Raw genomic sequence first — 26,255 nt, 5'->3', positions numbered from 1 at the left:
AGAATAATCCTTCTGGAAGAATCCTGAAAGAATGCACATATTTTTTTTGTTTTGTTTAACAGCTTCAGGTAGCTGTTAGCTTGAAGGTTTTTTTCCCCCTCGCTTTCCCTTACCAGGGTTCGATAGCATCTGTCAGTCAGTGGCGTGATGACCAGACGTGGCGAGTTCCCCAAATACTCATAGGCATATTTAACGTCACAGTTGATCATGCGAACCCGAACATTGTCATCACTCCAGTAATAGCGAAGCTGAGCCAGCCACTGGAAGTCTGTTTCGTGTGAGACACCTGTCGAAAATAAACACGAATGCCGTCAAGGTTTCTGGATTCTGTCTAACGTTATGATGAATCAATGAGATTAATCTTTCTGCATAAGCAAGCCTACCGTTCTCAATTAGCTCCATGGCTACATCTCTGGCGTGGACATCAGTTGTGACAAGTGCACCCAGAGTAATGCGTGTTTGCTGGGGCAGTTTTCCTCTCACCAGCCCTACAATGTCATTCAGCTGATTGTGGAGTTTCTGATAGTAGTTCTTTAAACCCTGCATTGAAGAAAAGATCTATCACTCTTTAAGTTTGCTCATTAAAAGATAAATTTTTGGTTAAATTATAGGGTAACCGGTTTTACACGACATGTCCACTTTTCACGTGCTTTCTGGGCGTCCAGGTAGATTTTACAAATGCATGGAAATGACTAGATTTCCCAAGGACCCTAAACGCATCTCAGGAATATGTTAATTTAAAAGACTGTAACTCCACTAATATTTGCTAAATCGGAGAAATTTCACCAGTTTTTGAAAGCTGAGGAGTTGCTCTTTAGAGCCAATATTGCCAATATATTATTCATTACATTAATTGTATTCATACATGATGGAATTGTTAAAGACGCTGCTTTATTTAGACAAAATTGTCAGACAAGAAGCAGAGAGAAAAATGGCTAAAGTCCATGACGGTTTAAAAAAAAAAACAAATAAAGTTGGATTTAAATGGATAAACATCAGCAGGAAGACCCTCCTGGATGATAAAACCTCTATGGAGGTTCAGAGAGCGATTTGAAAACAAAGTAAGTAAGGGAGAAGAAACTCTGGCTGCGTCCAAACCCCGAATAGTCCCTCCTATCTCCTTTCTTATCTACTGTTCCTTAACCCCGTGGATGATGTCATGGGGTTAAGGAAATGAAATGGGAGAAGAATTAGGAAATGGCCCTCACGTTGGTTTTGACAATCAGGCGCACTTCCACTAGGTGACGTAATAATCTGACGACTGCTAAGGTTAGTGACGTCTGCCGTGAAAAACTACAAATTACCAAAAATGGACTAAAAGCTCATTTATAACACTTTCTGCTGATATAATCTAAAAAATCACAAGGTTTGAATGTAAATCAAAGGAAAAGAGGCTACCTGGTCACGAAGATCAAAAGTGAAACTAAAAGAACGTCAAATTGCTCACGCTCACCTTTCACTCAGAAATATTAATTATGTTGAATAAAACATAATGTGGCTAAAAATGCCTCTGATTTCTTATTCTTAAACCACAGAGTGTCTGTTTTATGTCAGTTATAATCTGATAATATGTCTTACATATAATAAAATAAGGGTTTTAGATTATTTATTTAAAGTTGTTCAAGACATATTTGTCAGGGTTTGTTCTGTTTCCCCTCCCCCTTGTTTTTGTTTCTCTGCAGGGCTGGTGGTTGACGGGGGCGTGGCTGGGACCTGCAGCAACGAGGCACACCTGGTCCTTGATGATGAGCCTGATACAAAAGCTCTGTTCAGTCCTCTCCACGCTGCCAGAAAATTCCATCACGCTCGGTACTGTTAGAGCGGTTTTGTTTGATCACTAAAGACTTTGATACTTACCTGTTTCCTCCTGTGCTCAGGATATCTTCTGTGCCTCACTGCGTTCCTGGGTCCGTCCGCTCCCAGCCAGCCTCCGTCACCTCAGCCAATTTGTTTTTTTTTGTAAAATTAAATTCTTAAAACTTTCCTGCCTCCGTCTCCGCTTTGGGGTCCAACTTGAAACCTTAACAATATTGTTGCATTGGTAACTTACATGATCTCCGTTACTTGTCAGCACTCGGGTGTGCGTGTACCTTTAAATGTTGTTGCCGCACGAAATAATGGGTCAGCATTATCTCTTCTCCTTTGGTAAAGGATGCATCAGTGTTTCCTAGGCTAAAGGAAGTAAAAAAGGAAGCATTGAGCCTCTTTTCCTGAGCATAAAGAGAACTCTGACGCTCTTTATCATGGCCGCCACTTGAACACTTCCAGGGGTGAAGGAACAGTGGATAGTAAAGGAGATAGGAGGAACTATTTGGATGCAACCTTAGCCTATAGGAAGTTATGGTAAGATAAGTTCAATTTCTGGATCAATACATGTTCCGCTTTTGTGTTGCTAGTCAATGTGTACATTAATGTACGTGTAATTGGATGCTTGTAAATTGTGGGGAGGTTTTTATAACAATGTATATCAGTTTAAACTGTGTGTGTTTGGTATTTGGACTTGATGTTTTATCAGATTACTTTTTTTAGTGTATTATTACCAAGCCTTTACATATGTTTATGTTTGAGTACATGTAGAGTGGACATGAATACAATGAGCTGACCCACCACAGATTCCACCATCTGGTCTACACCTCATTACCTATAATTATTATCACGGACTATTGAAGAACTCCCACTCAAAAGGACTTTCATCCTCAGGGTTTGTGTGTCTTCAATTTACTCTCCAACTTTAGCCACCAGAGCGTGTCAGCGCACTGTTTAAGGGAGAGTAAAGGGCCCTTAGGGGAGCGCTTCTTCGCTGCTTCTTTGCCTATTACCAAACTGTTTTTATCCTCTTTCGGTAAACAAAAGACGTTTACATTGACATAAATTTTCCTGGTTTTTTTAGAGCAACCAAAAGCAGCACAAGTTGTCATTTTGACTGAAAAAGCTGTTAAATGATCTAAAAAGCAGGTTGAATGCTTCAATCCAACAGAAAACAATGGGATGTTTACAGGCAGTGGGGCCGTGTGACATCATCAATCTGGTGATTTCAAGATGGTGGAACACAAAGGCTCTAAAATTGTCAAGTACTCCCATTTTTAAAAGTTAATTTAACAAATATTGTGGATAATAATGTGTTAAGTTAGGCATAGATCTTCTATTATGTGCATTTCAAATGTTTTTGGCCATATTTGTAAAAAGAATGGAGGATCCCTTTAAGTTTAGCATTTGTTATGTTTTGTGATTATCAGTTTGTAAATGTCATGTTTTGAATTCATTAGGTTGTGTATTAGTCGTGTTATATATATATGCGTGTGTGTGTGTGTGTGTGTCATGTTTCGTATTTGTCATATGATTGTCTTCTGTTGCTGTTTTTGTCTCTGAAAATTAACATTTTTCAACTTAATTAAATAAATGAATAAACACAGACAACTTGTGTCGTAGTTAACGAGTACTCACATTGGATTGTTCACTGATGGCCTTGTGAACTTCTGAAGTCCAGAAAATCTGTGAGGTGCACAGCACCGCCTGCCCAGGCCACTCTTGGACCCACTGGTTCCGTGGAGTCTCAGCATAGGCCTGTGCACATGAACATATTAAATCACTCAGCTGCCACTGATTAACTTCATTTGTACAATAACAAGGATATAACTGATCTTACATCTGTGCAGCGCCTTATTACATTTCTGACAGTGCCAATCATCACATCCTCCACCTGAAGCAGCCACTTCTCCACCGCTCCTTTGGCATCAGACGTGGAGATGTTTTGTAATAGTTGAACCCGTTCACCTTCACTGCTATACATGGCCTTAGAAAAAACAACATTTTGTACAGTCAGATGATTGAGTGAATTTTTTTTTTTTTTTAAATAAAAAACAAACAAAAATATGACTTTCTTACCTGGATATCCAGATTGGGTAGAAAATCAAGTTTGGAAATGCCTTCAAAGCATTTCTTTAGGTGAGGCTGAACTCGCTGTGGGTCTTTGGTTTTAGACAGAATATCCAGCATTTCATCATTGGACAAAAAGAAGAACCTGGCAAAAGAAAGAAAAAGGAAAAGAAAGAAAGAAATAATGAATCCAAAATTGTAATAATAACAGTGGTCTGTTAGGCAAGAAAAAAGTCCACTTGTTTCTTATTATTACCGAGGAAAAAACAGACGTTTCTCTTCCAGATAAGCGTTCAAGCCTTTCATTATGTTTTCAAGCAGTTTGTTAGAATACCGTAGTTTTTCTAGAAGTCCAGGCAGGGCGGTAGCTTGGAGAACCTGTAATTAAAAACACTAAATGGTAACTCGTAATTCATTTTTAAAAAAATCAATATAAAAGGTCCTGAGTTCAAGCCCTGGGGAGAACACTTGGAACACTCTATGTTCTCTCTGTGCTTGCGTGAGTTTCCCAAAATCCAAAAAAATTACTGTTAAGTTCAGGGCTTGCGGTCAATTACATTTTTTCATTACGTCTTCAATTATTCATGTTCAATTACAACTCAATTACGATTATGTAACCAGTATTTTTTTTATTTTCCAAAAATACAATTATTTTTTCCTTGAAAGTCAATTATGAGATTAATAAATAACCCAGAACTTTCCTCTTCTGTTAGCATCTCTTATGGTAATGGGTCATTTTTTAACCTATGTCTTAAATCAGCTGTAAAATACACTAAAACATATTAACTATCATCTAATTTATTTCTCATCTCTTGGTTACCTTGTTAGACTTCCTGATCCATGATAATATAGGTATTCATATTTTTGATGTCAGTATACCCTAGATTTCAGAGAAGTGACGTAGTGGGAAAAGTCTATCTGAAATATATTTGAATAATTGCTAACTACTTATGTGTGTAAGCCATAGACCTGTATCATGGTTCCACAGGCTTGTGTTAAATTAAACTGTAAAGGAGTTTTTATAGAAGTATAATTACAAAGTTAGTTATCTGAACTCAATTACAATTCAATTATGATTACAACAGCAACATAATTTTACAATTACAATTATAACTAAATAATTGGAGGCTGTAGATTGCCCGTAGGTGTGAATGGGAATGTGAGAGGTCGTCTGCATGTATGTGTGTTGCCTTGTGATGGAATGCGCCCTATCGAAGGTTTACCCCCGCCTAGCGCCCAACGACAGCTGGAGATAGGCACCAGCAGACCCTCGCCACCCTGAAAAGGAGTGAGTGGGTCAGAAAATGGATGAAGGAAATGATTAAAGTGTTGTGATGTCAACCTTTGCATCCGTGCTACAACTGTTCAAAGACAGCGAGTCTTTTCAACTGCGGGAGACATTTTCTTGAAGAATGTCAACATTTAAAATCTGGGCAGTGCAGACTGTTCTAATTTGATTAAAAAATAAATGTTTTTAAAGTTACGCAAAGTTAATGCACATGGGTTTCTTTTGATTTATTATTTTGAAGAAAGTCCTGATGAGCAAATTAGGAAGTTTAAAAAAAGGTTTGATACAACAGGTCGTCTTTGAATATTGGTAAAACTAAATTTATGATTTTCGGTCAAAAAGTATCAAAATATGAGGCTTCTTTATTTGTTGAAGGAATTCAAATACAAAGAACACATTAGATTAAGTTTTTGGGTGTTATAATAGAGAGTAAGTTATGATGGAAATCACATAAAGATTACACAAAAGTTAAAAATATTCTAAATTATGGCTGTTTTCTACAAGGTAAAGCAGTCACTAGATCTAAAGGCTTTGTATATATTGTAAAATGCAGATTGTTCCGTATCTGACTTACTGTATTGAAGTGTGCGGCAGTGCCTGTAAATCATACACAAATCCAAATGCTCATTTACAGAAACGAGCACTGAGAATTATTAGCAGAAGTGTATACGGGAACATACAAACCCAATATTTATACAGCAAAAAAGATTAAAAATTTCATAATTAGGTAGTATAATATTTTAAAAACCACGTACAAAACTCTTTTAAAAATCTTACCCACAAATCTTTAAAAAAAATCAAATTAAATCATTAAGAGAGAAAGTAATTATAACTTGAGCAGAACAGAGAAATTGAGAAAAAACTAAATTGTGAACAGTGACAAAAGAAAGGTGCATTGAGGTTCAGGGGATCAGACTATGGAACAATCTAAATTATGATATTAAATTAGCAAGATCACTTAATATGTTTTAAAAGAATGTGAACTATATTATGAGGCACAAGTGTAACTGTATTGTGGTTTCAAATGAGATGTGACAATGACCGCTTTGCAGTTTGCCTTTGTTTAATAGTTTTTTATAGGGGTCAGATGTTATAAGTTATAAGTTCTTTTTTCTCCTTTTCATTCATCTTTTTCTTTTCTTTTTTCAATGTGGAGGAGAAACAAATTAGTTTTAATGTCTTTAATGAAATAAATAAACAATTTTAGACTGGCATGATTTATCAGTCTTAGTTTGTTGCATTCTAATTGCAGAATAGCACTTTTTGTAATTTAATTAGGAAACTTTTTTTTTCTTTAAATGTTCTTACAGAGTAAGAATGTAAGTATGCACAGACCATGGGTTATTTTCCAACTGCAATTTTTTTTGTCTTTTTTTCTTTGAATACATTTTAATCCGTTGTGTTGTATTGTGAACTTTTTCTATCGTTCCACCCTTAATATTAACTTTCTACCTTAGGGTCTTGGACACAGTGCTTCATAACCTCCTTCCAGGTTTTTTCTACAGTTTGGAAAAGTTTTCCCTCTTCTGGAATTTGCTGCATGATGTCTTGCGAGGAAAAGATGGGCTCCAGGTAAAGCCACTGGGTTTGCACCCTCAACCACTCGTCTAGGATTTCCTGGATATGAAGCAGACGCTTCTCCCATTGCTAAGATCACAAAACAAACGACACAAGTTCCGAACACTTCACACAGGTAGAACAGCCATGAATGTACATTGAATATTTAATTAAGAGGTGAGTAAAAGAAGTATTTAAAGGTTAACCTTGATTTCAGTTTCAAATGGCTTGACAAATGGAGACCCCCGCATCGTCTGAGTCTTCACAATCTGGTCATCGAACGTTGTTTGAATATCATCAGTGGATGTCAAGATGGACACCCCCGTCTCCCCATAAGGTTGAGGATGGAAAGAAATACCATCCCAAAGACTTATCATAGTCTGAATTGCTTTCTCCAGGGAAAATTCCTGTCAGGAAACAGATATTAGACGACCCAGGGTTGGGTCAATTACAGTTCTCACAATTTACAAATATGTCTTAAATTATCCATGTTTGATTACAACTCACTTACCATTACGGTGACAAGTAACAGTTACAACAAAAATTACTATTCAAATTATCATTTTTTCCCCTGAAAGTCAATTACAATTTTGTTCTCAATTACTAAAGTTCAATCACAAATAATCACAATTTCTGAGCCTTTACTAAATAGGCCCATAAAACATAACCTTCTTCTTGAGCCATGTCTTAAATCAGCTGTAAAATACACTAAAAAATGTTATCTATCATCTAATTTGCTTTTTATCACCTGGTTACCTTGTTAGGCTTCTTAATCAATAGAAATATTGGTATTAATATTTTTGGTTTTGGCGTCTGAGCATCAGGTTACCCCTTGATTTATGATCCTCAAGAGAACTGACAGGTCGTGGGAAAACTTATAATGAAACATATTTTAATGATTTTTAATATGTGTAAGGAATAGAACTATAACATGGTTCCAAAGGTTTTCGTTTAATTAAATTATAAATGACAGTTTTAATAGAATTTCAAATTTCAATCACAAAATCAATAACCTGAACTCAATTGCAATTCAATTATAATTATATTTAAGTCATTACGAGATTCCATTTATAATTGACCTCAACCCTGTTTGACGTACAACATTTTTAAAAAGCTGCACCTCACAACCAGTCATGATTATTCTTACTTTGTGAGCAGCAGCACTAACTGGCTCAAACCTCTCCAGGTAATCAGTCAGGTTTTGCTGAAGGACTTTTCTCAATGTTGTACCAGTATCAGGAGTGAGGTCATAGCCCACCACCTCTGACATCTGTTGCCAGTGACGAGCCCTGAGTGCTTGACTACATAAGACGGACACTAATGGTATGTGACCCTGTTGACAAAAACACATTTTTAGTTTTTTCCACATCAACAAATCACATTTTCATGACTTTAAAACTGTTTTCTAAAATCTGTTATTTTTAAAGTTCCATTAAAGACCTGGAAATGCTGTATTTGCTCCATTACAGTCGAGCACATGTTTAGTGTGGGACTCTGCTGTTTACTTGGGCCTCCCTCACTAGGCCTCTTAATTCCAGAGATTTTCTCCTTCTCTTGCACATCTTTGTGTTTCTGCTGAAAAACCTTCTGTATTTTGAAGATCTCCCGAAGAAAATCATCCAAGTTTGCCTTCATGCTGTTCCCATCCAGGTCCTGAAAGGAGCCATCCATCCATCTGTACACAGAGAAGACGGGGAAATATTAGCAGAAAGAGAACTTTAAAAAAGAAACATGTCTGAAACAGAATCCAGACCTGCCCTGCGTCCGTCGCCATTTCTGAACAAATCCAAATAGCCTCTGGTAAGGTGTGATGCTTTCTTTGATAACATCAACTTCTGGGTAAGTCGTGAGGTTCCACTTAAAGAAGTCCTCATCTTCATTAATGGAGACGATGGTTTCTTCAGCCTCTTGAAGATCTTTCTGAACTCTTCTGACATCTGCAACATACTTTCAAGAAAATAATATAATATTCTTGCAACTTATAAACAAAAAAGTTTGAGCATGTGTGCGTAATCTTAACTTGGCACTGGTTTTTCAGATTTAAAAAAGCAACATTATTTTAAGTTAAATTTGGTTTCTAAATGGAACACAGTCGCGAATCAGTTTTTTTGACCCTGATTAAGAATTCATCTTTTCCAGAAAGCTTTTATTGTTCAGCAGTGAGTAATTGTTGAAAGAGTAACAAAACCCCAAGGTATTTGGTTGATGTACTCTGGGGTGGAAATTGAAAAGATATCTTCATTTTGGGTGGAGCTCCTGAAGACAGTTAAGACACGCCCAGTCTATACAATAAAATCTCCAAAGAACAATCCATGCTATGCTAACTAGCCACTCAAAACTCACGTTAACTCTCCATTCACAATTCTCTCAATCAAACCTATTGTGGGAGTCGGCAGGGGGCGGGGCCAACAGTGGTGGTCTGTGACATAAGAAGCCACCAAACATCATAAACCATCATTCTCAGCCAATACAAACATTTTACTGTAATAGTTGGGTTTGACCCCATAGAGGGCAGTCACTCATATTTTTACAACAAAACACACCAAATTGAGATTGTAATTGAATTGGGGGTTTAGTTACTCTTTAAAAATGTGGTTCTGAAATGTATTTCTTTAAAATTGAATTGGGTGTGAAACTATGATGTTTAATCTTAAAGGAGGCATTAAGGTATAGCATCATTGCCTCACAGGTTTAGGTATTTTAGGAGGCCGTAAGCCTCACATGTAGATACTACCCTCACATGAGAAGAGAGACATACTTTGTTCCTTTGTTAGATTTTATTGCTCTGTCTTTACAAAGGTTTCTGCTACTTTAGAAACATGCCTGGTTCAACACTCACACAAAAGACACACTGGCCTTAATTCATCAACCGTTCGTACATTCAGATCTGAGAGTACGATGTGCGTTCGACCATCTTCACGCAAGCTTTGGTATTTATCAACTCTGATGTGAGCGTACGCTACGATCAGATTTCACATCAGGTCTGACCTCGTGTACGCAAATCTGGGAGTGTTGATTTGTGGAGCAGCAGCAAAGTCTGAAAATAAGGTATAAAACAAACCTCAGCTTGTCATTGAAACATAAGCATTCAGAGCAGATCAAAACTTGTGATTAAAATTAATTAAACCTTTCACGGAATACCATATAACCTCGATGGTAAACTCTGCTACCGGAGCTCATAGGTTCACCTAGTGCACACGCACACAAACGCACACACACTGGACACAGAGCTGCTTCTGCTCTGTGTTAAAGAATGAGGTCCTATTTCCTCCATACAGCACATCACTGAGGGCTGTACGTAGGAAACTGGACCTCGTTCATGCTTTTAAATGTAAATAGTTCCAACTTTTACTAATGTGCTGCAGTATTTAATCACTAATGTGATAAATTAATAAAAACGGACCAGGGACAACATTTCGACATTATACTTTTTTAAGGGTTTTGTTCATTTCCGTGCGTCTCTCCAGGATCACTGCTGTGAAGTTGCTCACTGCGCACACAGGGGGGCAGACGTCACCTGCACAGTATCTGATCCTTCACAGAGCGTTTAAATGGGCTCCTTTAAGTCCAGATTTTTTTTTGTTTTGCTCCACCTGATAGGCGAAGATGCCGATTTTCATCTTGGAAAAGTTTCTTTTCTTGTTTGAACTCAGTGGGCGGGGCCTCCAAGACAGGAGGGCGTAATAAGTTAAGGACAATAGAATTCAACTGTCACATTAATCAACACCCTATCATTTGTACGCTGGGATTAGTCAGATTCCAATGTTTGATAAATCACACGTTGGTCCTGTCTTATGACACAATGCGCACTCAAATTTTACCAATTTTCAAACAAAGTCCAGTCCAGAAGATATCTGCTCCCCTTTCAGACTTCACTCACTTTCAGGAACAAGCAGGCCTGATAAAACTTTACTGTGACTACAACTAGAATAAACCACATTAAAATAGAACAACTCTTGTTATCTGTCCTCGAGCTGTTCAACAAAAGAACCGGGAAGAAGGTAGAAAAAGTTTTTAAAAGCACACAAACCCAAAAGAAGTGGTCTCAAGTGTATTTGCTTACGAAGACGACTCTGAGGTAGCTGGGGATATATGATATGTTCTTTGGTTTTTTGGTAAAGCATAAAATCTGAGAGCTAAATGAGCATTAGCTAACAGTGTCAAATTTACTAACCTCAAAATGTCATTCTCACACAAAACTTCGGTGAGGCTCAGTGTTTTTTCTCCTGATCTAGCAATGATAAATATTGTGAAATCAACTAAATTAAAGCCATGAATTGACAGTCACCTGTACCTCATCCACTGAATCCACTTTAGAATAATGTGAAAACTCCTCCATCCTGCGACCCAATTTTTCCAGCTCCACCATTATTTTCTCCCTTTTAGTTTTGAGCTTCATTTCTAGGTCCTGCTTGGCACACTGCATCACCTAGAAAAGAGAAAAGCTGCCTCAGATTATTTATTCCATGGAAAAAAGTGACTTTTCAAAGCACTTTCAGACAAAAGAGCCTCACCTGTTGACTCTGTTCAAATACATGACCAATTCTCTTCTGCCAGAAAAAAACTGTGGCATTAAGCTCCAGATCTTCTTCTTTAAAATGATGGATATTTAGAAGGTAGTCGAGTCTGTTGCATGATTCCTAGCAAATCACAATGTTTTACTAAAACTGTATCACTTGATATCAGGGTTGAGGTCAGTTCAATTTTTCAATTACAATTACGTCTTTAATTATCCATGTTCAGTTACAACTCAATTATGATTACGTTATGGTGACCGGTATTTTTTCCAGTTACAAATACAATTATAATTGTGATTTTTTTTTTTTTCCCTCAATGTCAATTATAATTATGTTTTCAATTACTAAAGTTCAATTTCAATTAATCACAATTACTGAGCCTTTAATAAATAAGCCCACAAAATATAACCTTCCTCTTGTGTTAGCTTTCTGTTAGCATCTCTTATGATTACAGGTCAGTTTTGACCCATGTCTTAAATCAGCTGTAAAATACACTAAAAAATATTATCATGTATTTTGTTTCTCAACTCTTGGTTACCTTTTTAGGCTTCCTTATCCATGACAATATTGGTATTAATATGTTTGGTGTTGTCCTGAGCGTCTGAGCCTTTTTTTTGTCAGTATAGCCCCAGATTTGTTTTTATTTTTTTTAAACGGTAAAATGCTTCTCAAGAGAAGTAACAGGCAGCGAGAAAATTTGATATGAAACATATTTTAATAATAACGTATGTGTAAGCCATAGAACTGTAACATGGTTCACCAGTTTTGCGTTTAATTAAGTTGTAATTGACAGTTTTCATAGAATTTTCAATTACAATTACAAAGTCTTTTATATCTGAATTAAATTACAATTCTATTATGATTACAACAGCAACAGATTTTTCACAATTATAACTAGGTCATAATTGTAATTAATTATTAATTGCATGATTACAAGTATAATTGACCTCATGCATCCCTGATATATTTTAAATCAATACACATTTGTTTTGTTTTTGTTTCTTTACCGTTATTTTCTCATTGAGCTCTTCAGTCGTCTTTGTCTTAGTAATACGTATGTATTCAACCATCTGAGCCAGGTCCTTTGTGTTCTCTGGAGCTTTCACAGCTTTCTCTGCAATGGTTTCAAATTCTGAGCAGACCCTGTATAAGGATCCACAAAAAATAAGGATTAGAAATTAAGAAATCTAGAGAATTTTTTTCAGAAGTACCACAAGTGAAGTATTTATAACCAACTCACTGCAGAATCACTTCTCTGTGTTTGCTGGCCAGTTTCTCTAGAAGCGCGTCAACGTAGGTTTTGGCTTTTTTGACGAGACCTTTTTTCAGTTCTTCACAGTTCAAACGAACCATGACAAAGTCAGTGTTTGATGGTAGATTGGTGATCTCCTGTGATAAAGCCTGGAACTCTTCCACAAGCTTTTACAAAGTAGAATCCCACATTAGCACAAGGTAGTTCGAACTAAAAACTAGCAAATGTAGGTTTGTAAACCTCAGGATTTACTTTACCTTTGTATACTCATAAAAAGAGTGCTCCTGTTCCATAAATGTCTGCACTCGAGCTTGTGCTGTTCCATCAACAAGCCCGGCATAGTTATCAACTAAAACACAACAACCCCAAAGATGACAAACTTTTACTAATGAACTGAAATAATCAACTTCGAATGATGTATAAAAACAAGAAATCTACGTAATATCAAACCTCACCGTAATTGCGGAGGTGTTTGTCCGGCTCTGCAAGGTTTTCCCGCACAGCTTTCTTCACAGTGGACCGAGCCCACTCGAGGAGCTCATCACTCAACCTTGCATCAACAAATGAACGCGTGTTCTCTGCCAACCACGACTGAATGGTCTGTACTTTCTGTGGATCAGTGTAAGAGGTGTCACACAAATGAACACAAAAGAAATGGACCATATCTGCAGGATTTAAACTCACCTGTAGGCTGTTGGTTATGGAATGAAGGATTTCCAAAAGTGAATCTTCCAAATCTTGTAATGTCGGATAGATTTCCATCTTTTCATCATCAAAAGTCAAAGCCATGCGGAAGATTGGCGAGCAGTATGTTTTGTTTGAAAGGAACACACTCACAAATCTTCGTACACTTGTCTCGAGCAGAGACTTTAACTAGACAAAATCAAACACAGTTTCTTAATTCATGTAAAACATAAATAACACACTGCATACATCATGTGATGAATGATGAGCTTTATTATCTTCTATGTAAATAATAAAAAATAGTGATGGGATATATACATTCAACAAAAGCAGAAACCTTCGCCAAGCACAAAATCTCCTCTTTTCCAGATATTGTCAGTTATCTGCATCAATAATCATGATATCATGATCATTCACACTTAAAAGGATTGGAATAAATGTATTAGTGCTGGGACTTCATTGTGGTAAATGCAATTAATTACTTACAGAAAAATAATGCACTAAAAAAGATAATCACTTCTTTTTTTTTTTTGCACTCCAAACAGTGCAGAACCTTCTCATTTCACAGGTTCCTGTATACTCGTAATACTAATGCACAGACTACAACACAAGAAACGGGAGAACCTCAGGAGAAGTCGGTTGCTGCTCATCTCACCTGAATGGACATCAATGTAGCAGCACAGGCATAGAAAGAGTCCACTTTGATTCCCTCGACTGTCTTCAGTGCTTTTTCACTCGTTAACAACTGAATGATCTTTGGAAACCAGGTTTTCATGATGCGATCTTCTGTTGCTTTGCATTGGACTGCTGCTTTGTTTTGTAGTCTCTTATAGTCCACAGGTTCAGGCGGTCTGCATCACCCAAAAGCAGAAGAAATCCACACACTTAAAAACTCCATTATCTATCATTTGTGTTCTACGTCATACCTCAGGACCGACAGATCAACTAGAACCACAGGAGAGAACGTTGTGAAGCCAAAATCCAACATTGATCTTAATACTGGATGAAGAATGTGCAGGTTTTTCTTCATCTGTTCACGGTTATTCAGAAAACTTTTGTGCCAGGATTGAGAATGAATTATTCTGCAAGAAAATGGATACAAAAAAAGAAATCACACAATAATAACAGTTATTGTGTTTGAGTTAATCATGCACTACCGAGGCTCACCGAGTGGTGATCAGATTCTCTGAGTTCCCATTTATTTGTGGCTTCTTGAAAGCTGTATTCACTGAAATCATTTTTAAAATTTGAATGGTTATTGGCTGAAACCTTTGCACAAAACCATTGAACATCAGATTACAGTGTACCTGTGTGGTGGACCATGACATTGTAAAAATCCTCAGAAACTTCCTCACAGAGCTCCTGCATCTGAAGGCTGTCGTTAACATTGGGAGGAAGGCGAGCAAAAATGGACTCGAGCCATTCCTGCGACTCTGGAGCCTGTGGGCGACGTGCCACACACTTCTCAAGGAATTCATAGTTCATCTACAAACAAGGAATAAAAACAAACATGTTATGGTTTAAGATATATATATATAATCTGTGTACTGTTCATTCTTTGGTTATTCCATTTTAAAACCAAATCAAAATAACAGATAAACAGTGTGGTTATTTTGTTTTACTGACTTAAAACTAAAACAGAAATACAGAAAAATCAAAAACCAGACAAGTTGTGGGTTGTTTTAAAATCAATTCTTCTGTTCTGTTTGTGTGATATTTGGATATCTACGGGGAAACTAGGATGAGAGCTTTATGTTTTAAGCTCAACACACAGAGTGGACCCACAGACGGGGGCTGACTATTACTCCCCCGAGGAAAAAAGAGCAACGAATAAGTCACATAACTGATGAACTGGTGAATGGAAACATTATTAATACATCAATAATTTAAAAGAAATGGATTTTACTTAAAGCATGCACATGATATGTGATTAAAGGAACCAGAGGTGGTGAAATGAATCTGCTGGTGCTCCTCGTTTCTTGTGATCAACTTTTGTGTGTGTTGACAGCTGCCGTTAGTGGCTAGCGATATTAAAACATGCAAAATATTTTTTTCTACAGCCCTCAAAAAGCTGAGTAATTGTTTTTAAAAAAGTGTCAAATTGTAGAAGTTCTAACATCTATTGTTCCTCACACTAGCCTCGGACTCAATGTTCAATGACCACTTTATTTGGATACTCTTTGGACCGTAACACTATAAAACAAAACATAAATGTGAGCAGCTTGTTACGAGCTAAGACATACACAGACTGCATGAAAACAGGGGCAGGACCAGAAAACTGTTTCAATAAATCTCGCGGAGACCTGATCCAGGACTTGTGGAGAGAAACCTGGTGCAGAGAACTTCAGTTCTTGCTCTAATTTCCCCATAAATATCCAAATATCACACAAACAGAACAATATTTTTTTAAACAGAAAAATGTTGCTTATCTGTGTTATTTATTATTTGTTTTGATTTTACTGTATTTCTGATTTGGTTTTAAGTCAGTAAAGAAGAAAAAAAATCACACCATTTATTTGTTATTTTGATTTGGGTTTAAAACCCAAATAATCAAAATAACACACACACACACACACACACACACATATATATATATATATATATATATATATATATATATATATTTTTTTTTTTTTTTTTTTTTTTTTGTTTTTTAATTTATTTATTTATTTATTTTTTTTTTTAAATACTTATCTGTTTTTCATCAATGCTAAAACCACAATGCAAACTTACTCTTCGTTTCCGTTCTTCACTTTGCATCTGTAAAAAAAGATCAAATATTTTATCATGTGTTTTATTTTTGTACTATTACCTCGTAATAGTTTTGTGTGACTTTAAAATGAGTGCAGAGATTAACTGAGAATGATTTACTGTTGGGGGAAACTGTGGCTCTGGGGAAGAGCTATAATCAGTGTTTTTTCTTCTTCTGTGCATGACATCATCCTCCATTGTCCTGTAAGTATTCAGAAAGGAGCAACTTTAAAACTGTATCCACCAACTTTTATCACAGAATAATGATCCAATGGCCACATTATCAATATTCATATCAGGATTTTAGTACTATGACCAATCTGAGCAAGAAAAAACAAAGGGTTTGTGTGTTTTTGTTGTACTTTTGTGTATTTGTTGTTGTTGTTAGGGGCCAGACAGCAGAAGCTATTGTTCCAAAGAGCCTACAGAGGATCATGTTAGCATGTAAATAAAACAACAGGTAGCTACAAGTTCAGTGATGAGCAGGTACTCATCATTTAAAAAGAGGATCAAGAGAAACAGACAAATGAGGTTAGAAACCATTGATCTCAAACAGCGGTTCTCAACCCTGTGGTCAGGATCCCATTTGGGGTCGCGAGACACTGCAAGGGGGTCACCAGATGCCTTCGAAAAACAGAATACTTTTTTTTAACAATTTGAGCTAAATTTTGCTTATTTTTACCCTTTTTCTGCAACTACATCAAACTTGCCACATTTTAAGCTAATTTCATTACCTTTTCTTGCCATATTTTTGCTCTTTTTAATGTATTTTGCTACATCACTCCCATTTCTACCACTTCTCAATCAAATATCAATGCCTTTTCTGCACATTTTTTCCACTTTCAAGACATTTTGGGAACTTATAAACCCTTTCCACCACTTTTCCTACCTAATGCCGTGCACATGTTGACCCATTATTGTGTACTTTTAACCTATTTTTACTGTAATATTGCCACATTCACAATTTTTCATGCCCATTATTTGCCAGTTTAAACTAATTGTTCGAATATTGACACTTTGAACCCTTTTTACCACTTTTTCTCTCCATTTTTGGCCACTGTAATTTGGAACTTTTAACTAATTTCTGTGATTTTTTTTAAATCCCATTTCACCACCTTTTCCTTATAACGCATTTGATTTCTGATTAAAATATGGATTTACATCTTTAAGATGATTATATACTATTGCCCAAATAATACTAAACTTCCTGCATAACAGTGGATATTATTCAGATCATTAAATAAATGTGGTTTCTTTGCTGGTGATACATTATATGCATGCTGAACGTTTGGGTGATATAAGCTATAAAAAAATAAAAATTAACTAATTTTTTTTTTTTTTTAAATATGCTTATATTTTCAAACTGCACTGTTATTTATTATTTCTTTTAAACAGTGATATGCCTACTTATTTTAGTAAATTAAACAAACTGTCCGTTCTGAATCGGAATGTGTGAAACTCTGCTCACACACACACACGCACGCACACACACACACACACACACACACACACACACACACACACACACACACACACACACACACACACACACACACACACACACACACACACACACACACTGCCAGCTATGTGTATACCATTACGGAAAAAAACAACTTTATAGCTTTTTTTTCGGGTAATTAATTCTTGATCACACTTACTGATTGTGGTTTTGGCCTGGAGCTCGACGTCGATGGAAGTGCCCAGAGCCCTCACGTTGTGTTGCGTCGTAACCATAACAACCGACCGGTCCATGCTCTGGTGGGGGCGTGCCGTGAGTTGCCTTTACTTTGTTAATTGTTCACAAACGGCACGGTTGTAAATAATATCTTTGACTTACCCTTTGACTTAAAAATAAAAATAAAATTAAAAATTAAAAATTAAAAATTAAAAATTAAAAATTAAAAATTAAAAATTAAATTTAAATTTAAATTTAAATTTAAATTTAAATTTAAATTAGAAAATATATAAAAATAAAAATCCTTCTTAAGTAACGGTTTGAAAGAATTCACGTTACTGGAGTTGATTTTATGGGTACTTGTACTTTTTAAAGTATATTTCTAAAGCAGTAATTTTACTTATACAGTAAATTCTTATTTATTTATTTTTTGTTTTTTTAATGATCAACAGGCATTGTGAAACTATAAAAAAATGAAATGACCAGACAACAATCAATGCATCACATCTATAGAGCCGCCCAATCAGATTAAACGTAATGTACTGCACCAAAACAGCATTGAACGCTGGTTATTTTCTCAGATTCAGAGTTAAAAAATGTAGCTATACATAGAGCCTGAGAATTGATTTGGTCTCTTCTTTTTTAAGTTTAAACATGAGATGTTGACTGTATGCAAGGGAACCTTGGCAAGATTCATAATCAAAAATAAACATGAGGGGGTGAAAGTACCTTCTAACTTTTACATTGAGTATCATTTCAATCAAGTACTGTAGCAGTACTTCAACTTGAGTAGAATATTTCAGTACTCTTTACACCTCTGCTTATATGAATGAATAAATATGAACTAATTTTCTTCTTTGTCTCATGTCTTCATTTGCCAGCGGGCCAACATGATAACGAGTAAACAGAAAAACTCTGTAAATTCCGCAAAACATAAAAATATTGGCATTGGTTATCAGCCAAATAGGTTGTAATATATATATATATATATATGTATCTCTAACTGAAATAGATATTGCAGACTTGGTTATGGGGTTGGGGGGCGGGGGTGCAGTCCCATAACAGTAGCCTGATGAGCTGATGGAGTACTGGACTGATCTGTCCAAGATGTGATGTTGGGATGAATTTAGGTGTGTGTGGAGCCAAATACGTATTAACCCTTTCGGCAACATTCGCCACACTTGTAGCACAGCGTACTGCATTGGGATGACTTTCATTATGCGCGCACCCACTGATAGTCACAGAGCCTGGCAAGTTGCCACTGTCCGGTTCCATTTTATTCTGCTGAAAAGGAATGTATTTGGTATGAAATCATGCTGTTGATCAATCATAATCCAACTCTCAAGATTTTAGTCAAAGTTTTTCCAAGTTGTTGTATTTAGTTGTAAAATGTAAGAGTGACTGCCCTCTATGTGTTGAAACTTAGCTACTACAATTGAATTTTGCTATTGGCTGAGATCAAGATTCTGTGACGTCATTGGACCGTTTGTATCACAAAAGAGCACTGTTAGCTCCACCCCTCCAATAAAAATCAATCACCTATGGACAATCTGTGGTCAATAGTCACGAATACACATGCCTGTCGTTCGTAATGAGTCAGGGCTCTAACCCCAGCACACCATCCATTTTCTCTTTGGTTTCTCCATTAATCCGTTTTATGTCCACTTAGCTTTTATAGCTTTTAGCAGTGTTTTTGACGTCCCTACAAAAGCGGGACCGTACCCTAGCAACACTTCAATGTTTTCAGAATAAATGTCCCCTCTTTTTTTTTTTTTTTTTTTTTTTAAGAAGAAATCCAAATGAGGTTTTAAGGTCTTTTACATTAACTTTGTATTCTATAATGTATTCCATAGTAAGTCCAACCTATTTTATTTAATTTATCATGAATGTATTTATTTTGGGTTGCTTTTATATATTGTGTTTAATGTATGTATAAATCCTTTTTTATATTGATTATTTTGGATATTGCCTATTTTATAGTATTTTTTTTTGTTTTAGTAAAATATATATTTCAATTCATTTTTAGAAATTTTATAATATACATTTATGATATTTTATTCTAATTTAATAAAGGCTTTTCCACTTTGTTTTTCATTTTATGTTTGTGCTTATTTTGTATAGTTTCATTACTATTTTTGTATTATATTTAAATCAATGTTTGGTTTTTTACCGTAGTTTATTTAAAATAAATATATTTACAGCCTTTTTTAAAAATGGCAAACGTCACTGTTCATCACTACGTAACACCGACTGGCCAATCAGGTGTTGACATCTAGTTCCGTATTATTGACACGTCAGGCTATGATTGGTCCACAACACCACACCGCCGCTGTACTCAGGAGCTGTTATCCGGTAATGTGATGAGATGGAGGTGATGTCCGCTGTTCCTCGGCTTCTGTGGCTCCTGCCGCCGGTCCTACTGCTTTTGTTCCCGGCCTGTGAGAGCCGAGACCCGGAGCTCAGCCCGGTGACCTGCGGCTCTCTGCTCAAGCTGCTCAACACTCGGCACAACGTCCGTCTTCATTCACACGACGTCAAATACGGCTCAGGTGAATCACATTAATACACATTTAAATTAATTAACACGTATTCAAACTAATTAACGCATTTTCAAACTCATTTATGAAATTAAAGCTGAGCATAGACTGCAACCTCCGCTCTATTCGCTCCAGCCGAACTCCATTAAAAAAAAAAAAAAGATAATTTTTGAATTTGTCTGCTCTATGGAATGTTTACCAACCTCCAATTATTACCTAAACTAAACTAGGATAAGATTATTCTGTTTAATACGCTTTTTAATGTATATTTTTTTATTTAAATTTCTGTATTTTGGTGTATATTTTATTGACAAGTTTCCGCACTTGCCGAACTCCGCTCATTAAATGTAATAATTTTACATTTCTTGCCCCTAAGCATAATTGAGCAAATATTAGTCAACAAAAAATGGGGGGAAAAGTGATCTGTGTTCTGCTACTGTAATGTGGCGTGTTATTTTTTTTATTTTTCATTTAAATTGATGTAAAAACGATAATCGCTCTACTCACTTATTCTGCATTTCATTCGTACTTGCTGATCTTCTTTCATAAAAGATGACTTCATATTTATTGCCCTAAATGGAACTTTAGTAAGCATTAATGAACAATTGGTTACCGTAAACGTTGACTGATGACAATCCTCTTTAATTTGGTGGCCAGTAAACTTTCCTCCATATGTTGGCCTGGTGCAGCCAGGATTTTAGCAGTGCTGTAGTTGTAGTTCAAACAGGTGAACTAACAGAATTATTTCACGCGTTCACGTGTGTGTAATGTGTATCTGATTGTGTGTGTGTGGGCATGTAGGAAGTGGTCAGCAGTCTGTGACTGGTGTGGAAAGCGCTGATGATGCCAACAGCTACTGGCACATTCGAGGGAAGCCAAAACGTCCGTGTCAGCGCGGCGTGGCCATCAAGTGTGGACAGAGTATCCGCATCACACACATGAAGACGGGCCGAAACCTCCACTCACACCACTTCAGCTCCCCGCTGTCTAACAACCAGGTACACACACACACACACACACAGGTGCATGCACTGTACAGAAATCTGCCTGTAAGGGCTGATAAGCTAAAGACTGCGTCTCATTACTGTCCTGCAGGAGGTCAGCGCCTTCGGGGAGAACGGCGAGGGTGACGACCTGGACGTGTGGACGGTGCAGTGCGACGGCGTGCACTGGGAGCGCGACGAGGCCGTGCGTTTCAAGCACCTGGGAACAGACGTGTTCTTGAGTGTGACGGGCGAGCAGTATGGACACCCCATCCGCGGCCAGCGTGAAGTGCACGGCATGAGCTCGCCCAACCAGCACAACTGGTGGAAAGCCATGGAGGGCGTGTTCATCCAGCCCAGCCTGGAGCCGCTGCGCCACGACGAGCTGTGACGGATTCTCCTGGACTCGTGAGGACAAACTGTGAGGAGTTAAAACTGGAGGAGGAACGTTGTCGGCATGGAGGGAATGTTCCTGCAGAGGCTGCTCTCACATCGATAGAAGTCTCTAAACTTAAAGCTGCCCCAGTTTAAAACCAGTTTAACCATGACATCTGATGATTCTACACTCCAGTCCAGTTGGTGGCAGTAAGTTTCCTTAAAGAGATCCTTTGAAATGTACTTGTTAGAAGATTTATATCTAACAAAACAAATTATTTTGCACCATAAATATTTGATTAAATTCTAAAAATGGCACTACTTTACAGTTTAAGAGCCTGTGTTCCACCATCTTGAAGTCACATGATTGATGATGTCACGTATTGAAGCATTCAGCCTGCTTTTTAGATCATTTTGAGCTTTTTCAGTCAAAATGACAACTTGTGCTGCTTTTGGTTGCTCTAAATCAGCGGTGTCAAACTCATTTGAGTTAAGGGCCAAATACGAAGCATTTTGATCGCAAGTGGGCCACAGATTTGATGCAAAAATCGAAAAATTTCAACATTATTGTGGCATAGTTTACACTTCTACATATACAGAAAATACAAAATATATATATTTTTTAGAAAAACTAACAATATCCAAGCAATAAGTGATAGATATTAGTCCCAACAGGATCTTTCATTTTTCTAGATTTTGTGACTAATTTTTATGTAATTAAGAGAAATGTTTTGTCATCATTTGAGGAAAATATATGGTTTTGTAAGAATTTTGAGTTTTTTCAACAGTTTAACATTAAAAATAACTTCAGTCATGCGATATCAGTGGCAAAACTCTAAGTTCCTGCAAATATTGTTGAGTTTAATTTACACAATGATTCATGTTTTTTCTGTCATTTTTACTTTCTCTTGCAGACCAAATTGGATGCTCCAAAGGGCCAGATTGGGCTCACGGGCCATGAGTTTGACAGGTGTGCTCTAAATAATCAGGAAAAGTTAAAGATGCTGATGATGTAACCGTCTTTTGTTTGCCGAAAGAGTATAAAAACAGTTGTGACCTGAAAAATAATCTTTGACTGCAGGGACAACAGTTTCAACTCTGTGGTTTGGTGGTAGACAATGAGGCAGAGAAGAAGAGCTCTCCCAGGGGACCTTTACTCTCCATTAAGCAGTGTGCGATTGATGCTCTGATGGCTGAAGTTAGATTGTAATCACAGACTGTTGAAGACACACAAACCCTGAGGATAGAAGTCCTTTTGGATGGGACTCCTCCTGTTTTTATTCTCTTTCGGTAAACAAAAGAGGTTTGCATCCACATCTTTACCTTTTCCTGGTTTTTTAGAGCAACCAAAAGCAGCACAAGTTGTTATTTTGACTGAAAAAGCTGCTAAATGATCTTAAAAAGAAGGCTGAATATTTCACTCCAAAAGAAAACAATGGGATGTTTACAAGCAGTGGTGATGATTTCAAGATGGAGGAACACAGGTTCTAAAACTGTAAAGTAGGGCTGGGCGATTTTTGCCTTTGAAAAAAAAATCTGTTTTTTTTTAAAGAAAAATTCGAGTTGCGATTCAATTTTTTTTTTTTTCAATGCACTTAAAAATGACAGCAGACATCAGATATATTGTCAAAAGTGCAACTTTATTGCTGTGATTGTCCTCAAGAGTTAAAATGCATAGAACAATCCCAAAAGAAAAAGTAAATGAGTCTCTGTCATTCAACAATTTCAAGCCTTAACTCAGTTTTAAGCAAAAGTGCAACAGCAACTTCACAGTAGTTAAAGGGCCCATGTTAAGCTAAATTAACTTTTCTGTGCTTTAAACATAAGTGTTATTTGGGCTTCATACACATGCCCAAAGGGTTTTTTATTTATTCCCTCAATTGTTAGTTAGAGGGTGATGTGCTCCTTTTTTACTGCAACGCGAGCCCAAACACCTCGCTCCAATTTGATGACGCGTTCCCACTTTGATGACGAGCTGCAGAAGCCACGCCTCCAGGAAGCTTAAACAGAAACACCCACGAATGTGCGCATTAAGCATGAGCTCGGCTACAGAGTGGGTGGGAGGAGGGCAGCCTGTCCACTGGCCCTACGTCTCCGTGCGGGGAGGAGGAAGTCATTGTCCAGTCTATATACACGCCCACTCATGAATATGCATAACTAGGCCGCAAATCAGCCTGTTTTGTGTAGAGTTGCTCAGAAAGTGACTTTTCAGAGGCTAAAACTCTGGAAAACAGGCGCGTTTGGGAAAATAAACCTCAAATACTATGTTTTTGGGGTTCTTAGAACAAATGGAGATGGGTGAAAAATAACATGACATGGGACATTTAAATTTTCTGATTAAGAAATCAGATAACTGCATATTTTATAACATATAACATTACAATTAAAAAAATAATAAACTCGTCCCTTAGCGTCTCAGCATAGTGCGAATAAAACATTAACAAAGAGGGGGCTGGCTCACATCGCAAACGGAATGCAAAAAAATCAGAAACAACTGGTGAGAATTTTTCTTTTTTTTAACTTGTTTTTGCAAAATAAAAATCGTTTTTATCTACAAATTAAATAAATCGATTTTTTTTGCCCAGCCCTACTGTAAAGTAGTACCATTTTGTTAATAAAATGAATATGGTACATGTTTTGGCATTGGGGTAGAGCTTCCAATAAGGACATTCAAAGGTTTTAGGCCAATCTTATAAAAACAGTGGAGGATCCCTTTAAGACGGCTCACAACCAAAACAAATCCAACAATGAGTGCAAGATGAAAACATTTAGACGTAAACAACAATGGAAAACTGGCCGATCACTCTGTGTGTGTGTGCGTGTGCGTGCGTGCGCGCGCATTTATGATTGAGTATGTAAATGTTTACTAACCCTGGGAAGAAGTGGGTGACACAGTGACCCCCCAACATGTCTGTATTTTGTCTTTATTTAATGACCGTTTTACCTGAGCCGTGCTGCTTCAGACTGAACAGAGTCTGAAATAGTTGCTGTCGTCGTCTCACGCGGGTTTGAATTTAAAAACACGTTTCATTTACGGTTTAAATTCTCTGCTAGGGTTTGTGACCTTCTGAGTACAGATCAGTGAGGACACTGCAGTTCTCCACATAGAAACAGGATCTGATTACTGTGTGAACGCACACACACACACTGAGGGATCAGTCATTGACCGCACAATGTAAGAACCGTGCAGCTACTATTTTTTTTTTTTTAATTAATTTATTTTCACATGAAATGATACCAAATTGAATCCTAAAAAATCTTAATTACATGTACACAAATTCAAACAGACTCACCTTTATTTCTGACAGTTTGTGCAGCGAGCGTTTCATATTCCTCAATGTTTTAATGATCATTACCTTTTTTGGTTTTTCAATTTCTACAATTGAAATAAGTCGAGTTGTTCATCTGATTTATTCTGAAATATTTGTGACCAAACATTTTAAAACCCTGACTTCAAAGACTTCAACATACCTAACATACATGGTTTGGACAATGCCAGGAGAACATGCAAACTTCACGGATGAAGGTCCTAATGGCACCATAATGGATGACTTTATCTAAAAAATGACGGTCTGTGCAGTGATTGCTTTATATTCCTTCCTACTTAATGTGGTGTTGATGGCTTCTTCAGGTGAGCTATTAGGAAATAAGTTTTCCCTCCTCTGGGAATCTTTACATTTCACCTATATGTTGAATTGTAATTATTGTTGAATTCTGTAATTTTCACCTTTTTATGAAGTGAAGAAGATGAACACTGTTTGTATGTGGGTTGGGACTTGTTATTTAGGAGGAGATGATGATCAAATCCTTATGTTTGCAGGTTGATAGATGATTGGTTTGTAATACTTGGCGGGTTTTTATGTTAGGATGTGAAAGGGTTAAATCTGTGCTCTGTGGGGGAACTGAATAAATCAACATGCTCCGTTTACATTGGCTTGTGTTTTCTTTATATTGGATATAGAAACCAGTTTTAGCATAAATATAACATCCCTGATATCACATTTACTGTATATGGGGTGGTGAGTGTAAAGTTCCACATGCTAATATAAACAACAACTTTTTCCAACATTTAGCAACAAACCACGTTTCAAAAACGTGTGAATTTTTTTTATGTTACTTTTGACCAGATTTACAGAAATATTTGTGAAAGTTAGGACATTTACTTTTCTTTTAAAATAGTCTCTTAAATCCAAATCTAAATGTAAAATGTTAAATATTCATCCTAAATGTTAAATATACAGTAAAAGCACCAGAATGAGTTTTTATTTTTGGTACTACTGGTGAATTTACATATTAGCTAAATATTTAGTTTCATCCGTGACATTTAGATTAAACATTTAACATTTAGGTTCACCATTTAGATTTAGATTTAACATTGACATATTTTTACGTGAACGTTTTTTTCACAAATATTGCTTTAAATTTGGTCAAAAGTAACAGAAAAAAATTCATACGTTTTTTTAAATATGGTTTGTTGCGAAATGTTGCAAAAAGTTGCTGTTCATTTTAGCATGTCCACCTTTACAATCGTCGCCCAATATATTAATGCTCAAACGGCTTTCTACAGTATAATTTGCGATAGTGACTGTGACTGGGATGTGTGTCTACCTTTAAACACCAGGGGGCGGTAGAGGCTGTGAAATAGAGCAGTCTTCATTCATTCAATAACCAATGTGAGGAATAAGAAGAAAAAACAAGTTAAAAATAAAAACGATCAATCAGGATAAAATAAGTTAATATTTTTTTAATTTCAAAAT

The 26,255-nt window shown here is 36.6% G+C and overlaps 2 protein-coding genes across 2 annotated transcripts in view; one reads left to right on the top strand and one right to left on the bottom strand.

Annotated features, from left to right (window-relative positions):
• dnah12 (dynein, axonemal, heavy chain 12) overlaps positions 1 to 17,632 on the bottom strand; it is a 54,191-nt gene extending 36,559 nt beyond the window's left edge. The window contains exons 1-25 of the mRNA XM_028456557.1: positions 17,587 to 17,632; positions 16,046 to 16,127; positions 15,908 to 15,934; positions 14,482 to 14,659; positions 14,342 to 14,402; positions 14,101 to 14,256; positions 13,830 to 14,025; positions 13,175 to 13,363; positions 12,946 to 13,099; positions 12,748 to 12,839; positions 12,479 to 12,657; positions 12,246 to 12,381; positions 11,236 to 11,361; positions 11,016 to 11,150; positions 8,475 to 8,668; positions 8,162 to 8,396; positions 7,869 to 8,054; positions 6,928 to 7,128; positions 6,617 to 6,811; positions 4,133 to 4,254; positions 3,886 to 4,021; positions 3,677 to 3,793; positions 3,445 to 3,594; positions 384 to 540; positions 114 to 286 (exon numbers count right to left, since the gene is read on the bottom strand). Coding sequence (XP_028312358.1) covers positions 114 to 286; positions 384 to 540; positions 3,445 to 3,594; positions 3,677 to 3,793; positions 3,886 to 4,021; positions 4,133 to 4,254; positions 6,617 to 6,811; positions 6,928 to 7,128; positions 7,869 to 8,054; positions 8,162 to 8,396; positions 8,475 to 8,668; positions 11,016 to 11,150; positions 11,236 to 11,361; positions 12,246 to 12,381; positions 12,479 to 12,657; positions 12,748 to 12,839; positions 12,946 to 13,099; positions 13,175 to 13,363; positions 13,830 to 14,025; positions 14,101 to 14,256; positions 14,342 to 14,402; positions 14,482 to 14,659; positions 15,908 to 15,934; positions 16,046 to 16,123 — 3,573 coding nt within the window. The 5' untranslated portion in view covers positions 16,124 to 16,127; positions 17,587 to 17,632. The remainder of the gene's footprint in view (positions 1 to 113; positions 287 to 383; positions 541 to 3,444; positions 3,595 to 3,676; positions 3,794 to 3,885; positions 4,022 to 4,132; positions 4,255 to 6,616; positions 6,812 to 6,927; positions 7,129 to 7,868; positions 8,055 to 8,161; positions 8,397 to 8,474; positions 8,669 to 11,015; positions 11,151 to 11,235; positions 11,362 to 12,245; positions 12,382 to 12,478; positions 12,658 to 12,747; positions 12,840 to 12,945; positions 13,100 to 13,174; positions 13,364 to 13,829; positions 14,026 to 14,100; positions 14,257 to 14,341; positions 14,403 to 14,481; positions 14,660 to 15,907; positions 15,935 to 16,045; positions 16,128 to 17,586) is intronic.
• A 2,280-nt stretch (positions 17,633 to 19,912) lies between these two features.
• sdf2l1 (stromal cell-derived factor 2-like 1) lies at positions 19,913 to 21,819 on the top strand. Its single transcript, XM_028456578.1, has 3 exons — positions 19,913 to 20,152; positions 20,942 to 21,138; positions 21,236 to 21,819. Exons 1-3 carry the CDS (start codon positions 19,969 to 19,971, stop codon positions 21,512 to 21,514), a joined length of 660 nt encoding a protein of 219 aa, XP_028312379.1. The 5' UTR covers positions 19,913 to 19,968; the 3' UTR covers positions 21,515 to 21,819.
• Positions 21,820 to 26,255: the final 4,436 nt, after the last annotated feature.

Source organism: Gouania willdenowi, chromosome 9, assembly GCF_900634775.1.
Source record: "Gouania willdenowi chromosome 9, fGouWil2.1, whole genome shotgun sequence".
In the NCBI taxonomy this organism is placed as follows: Eukaryota; Metazoa; Chordata; class Actinopteri; order Blenniiformes; family Gobiesocidae; genus Gouania; species Gouania willdenowi.
This window is presented reverse-complemented; position numbering and strand designations above follow the sequence as displayed.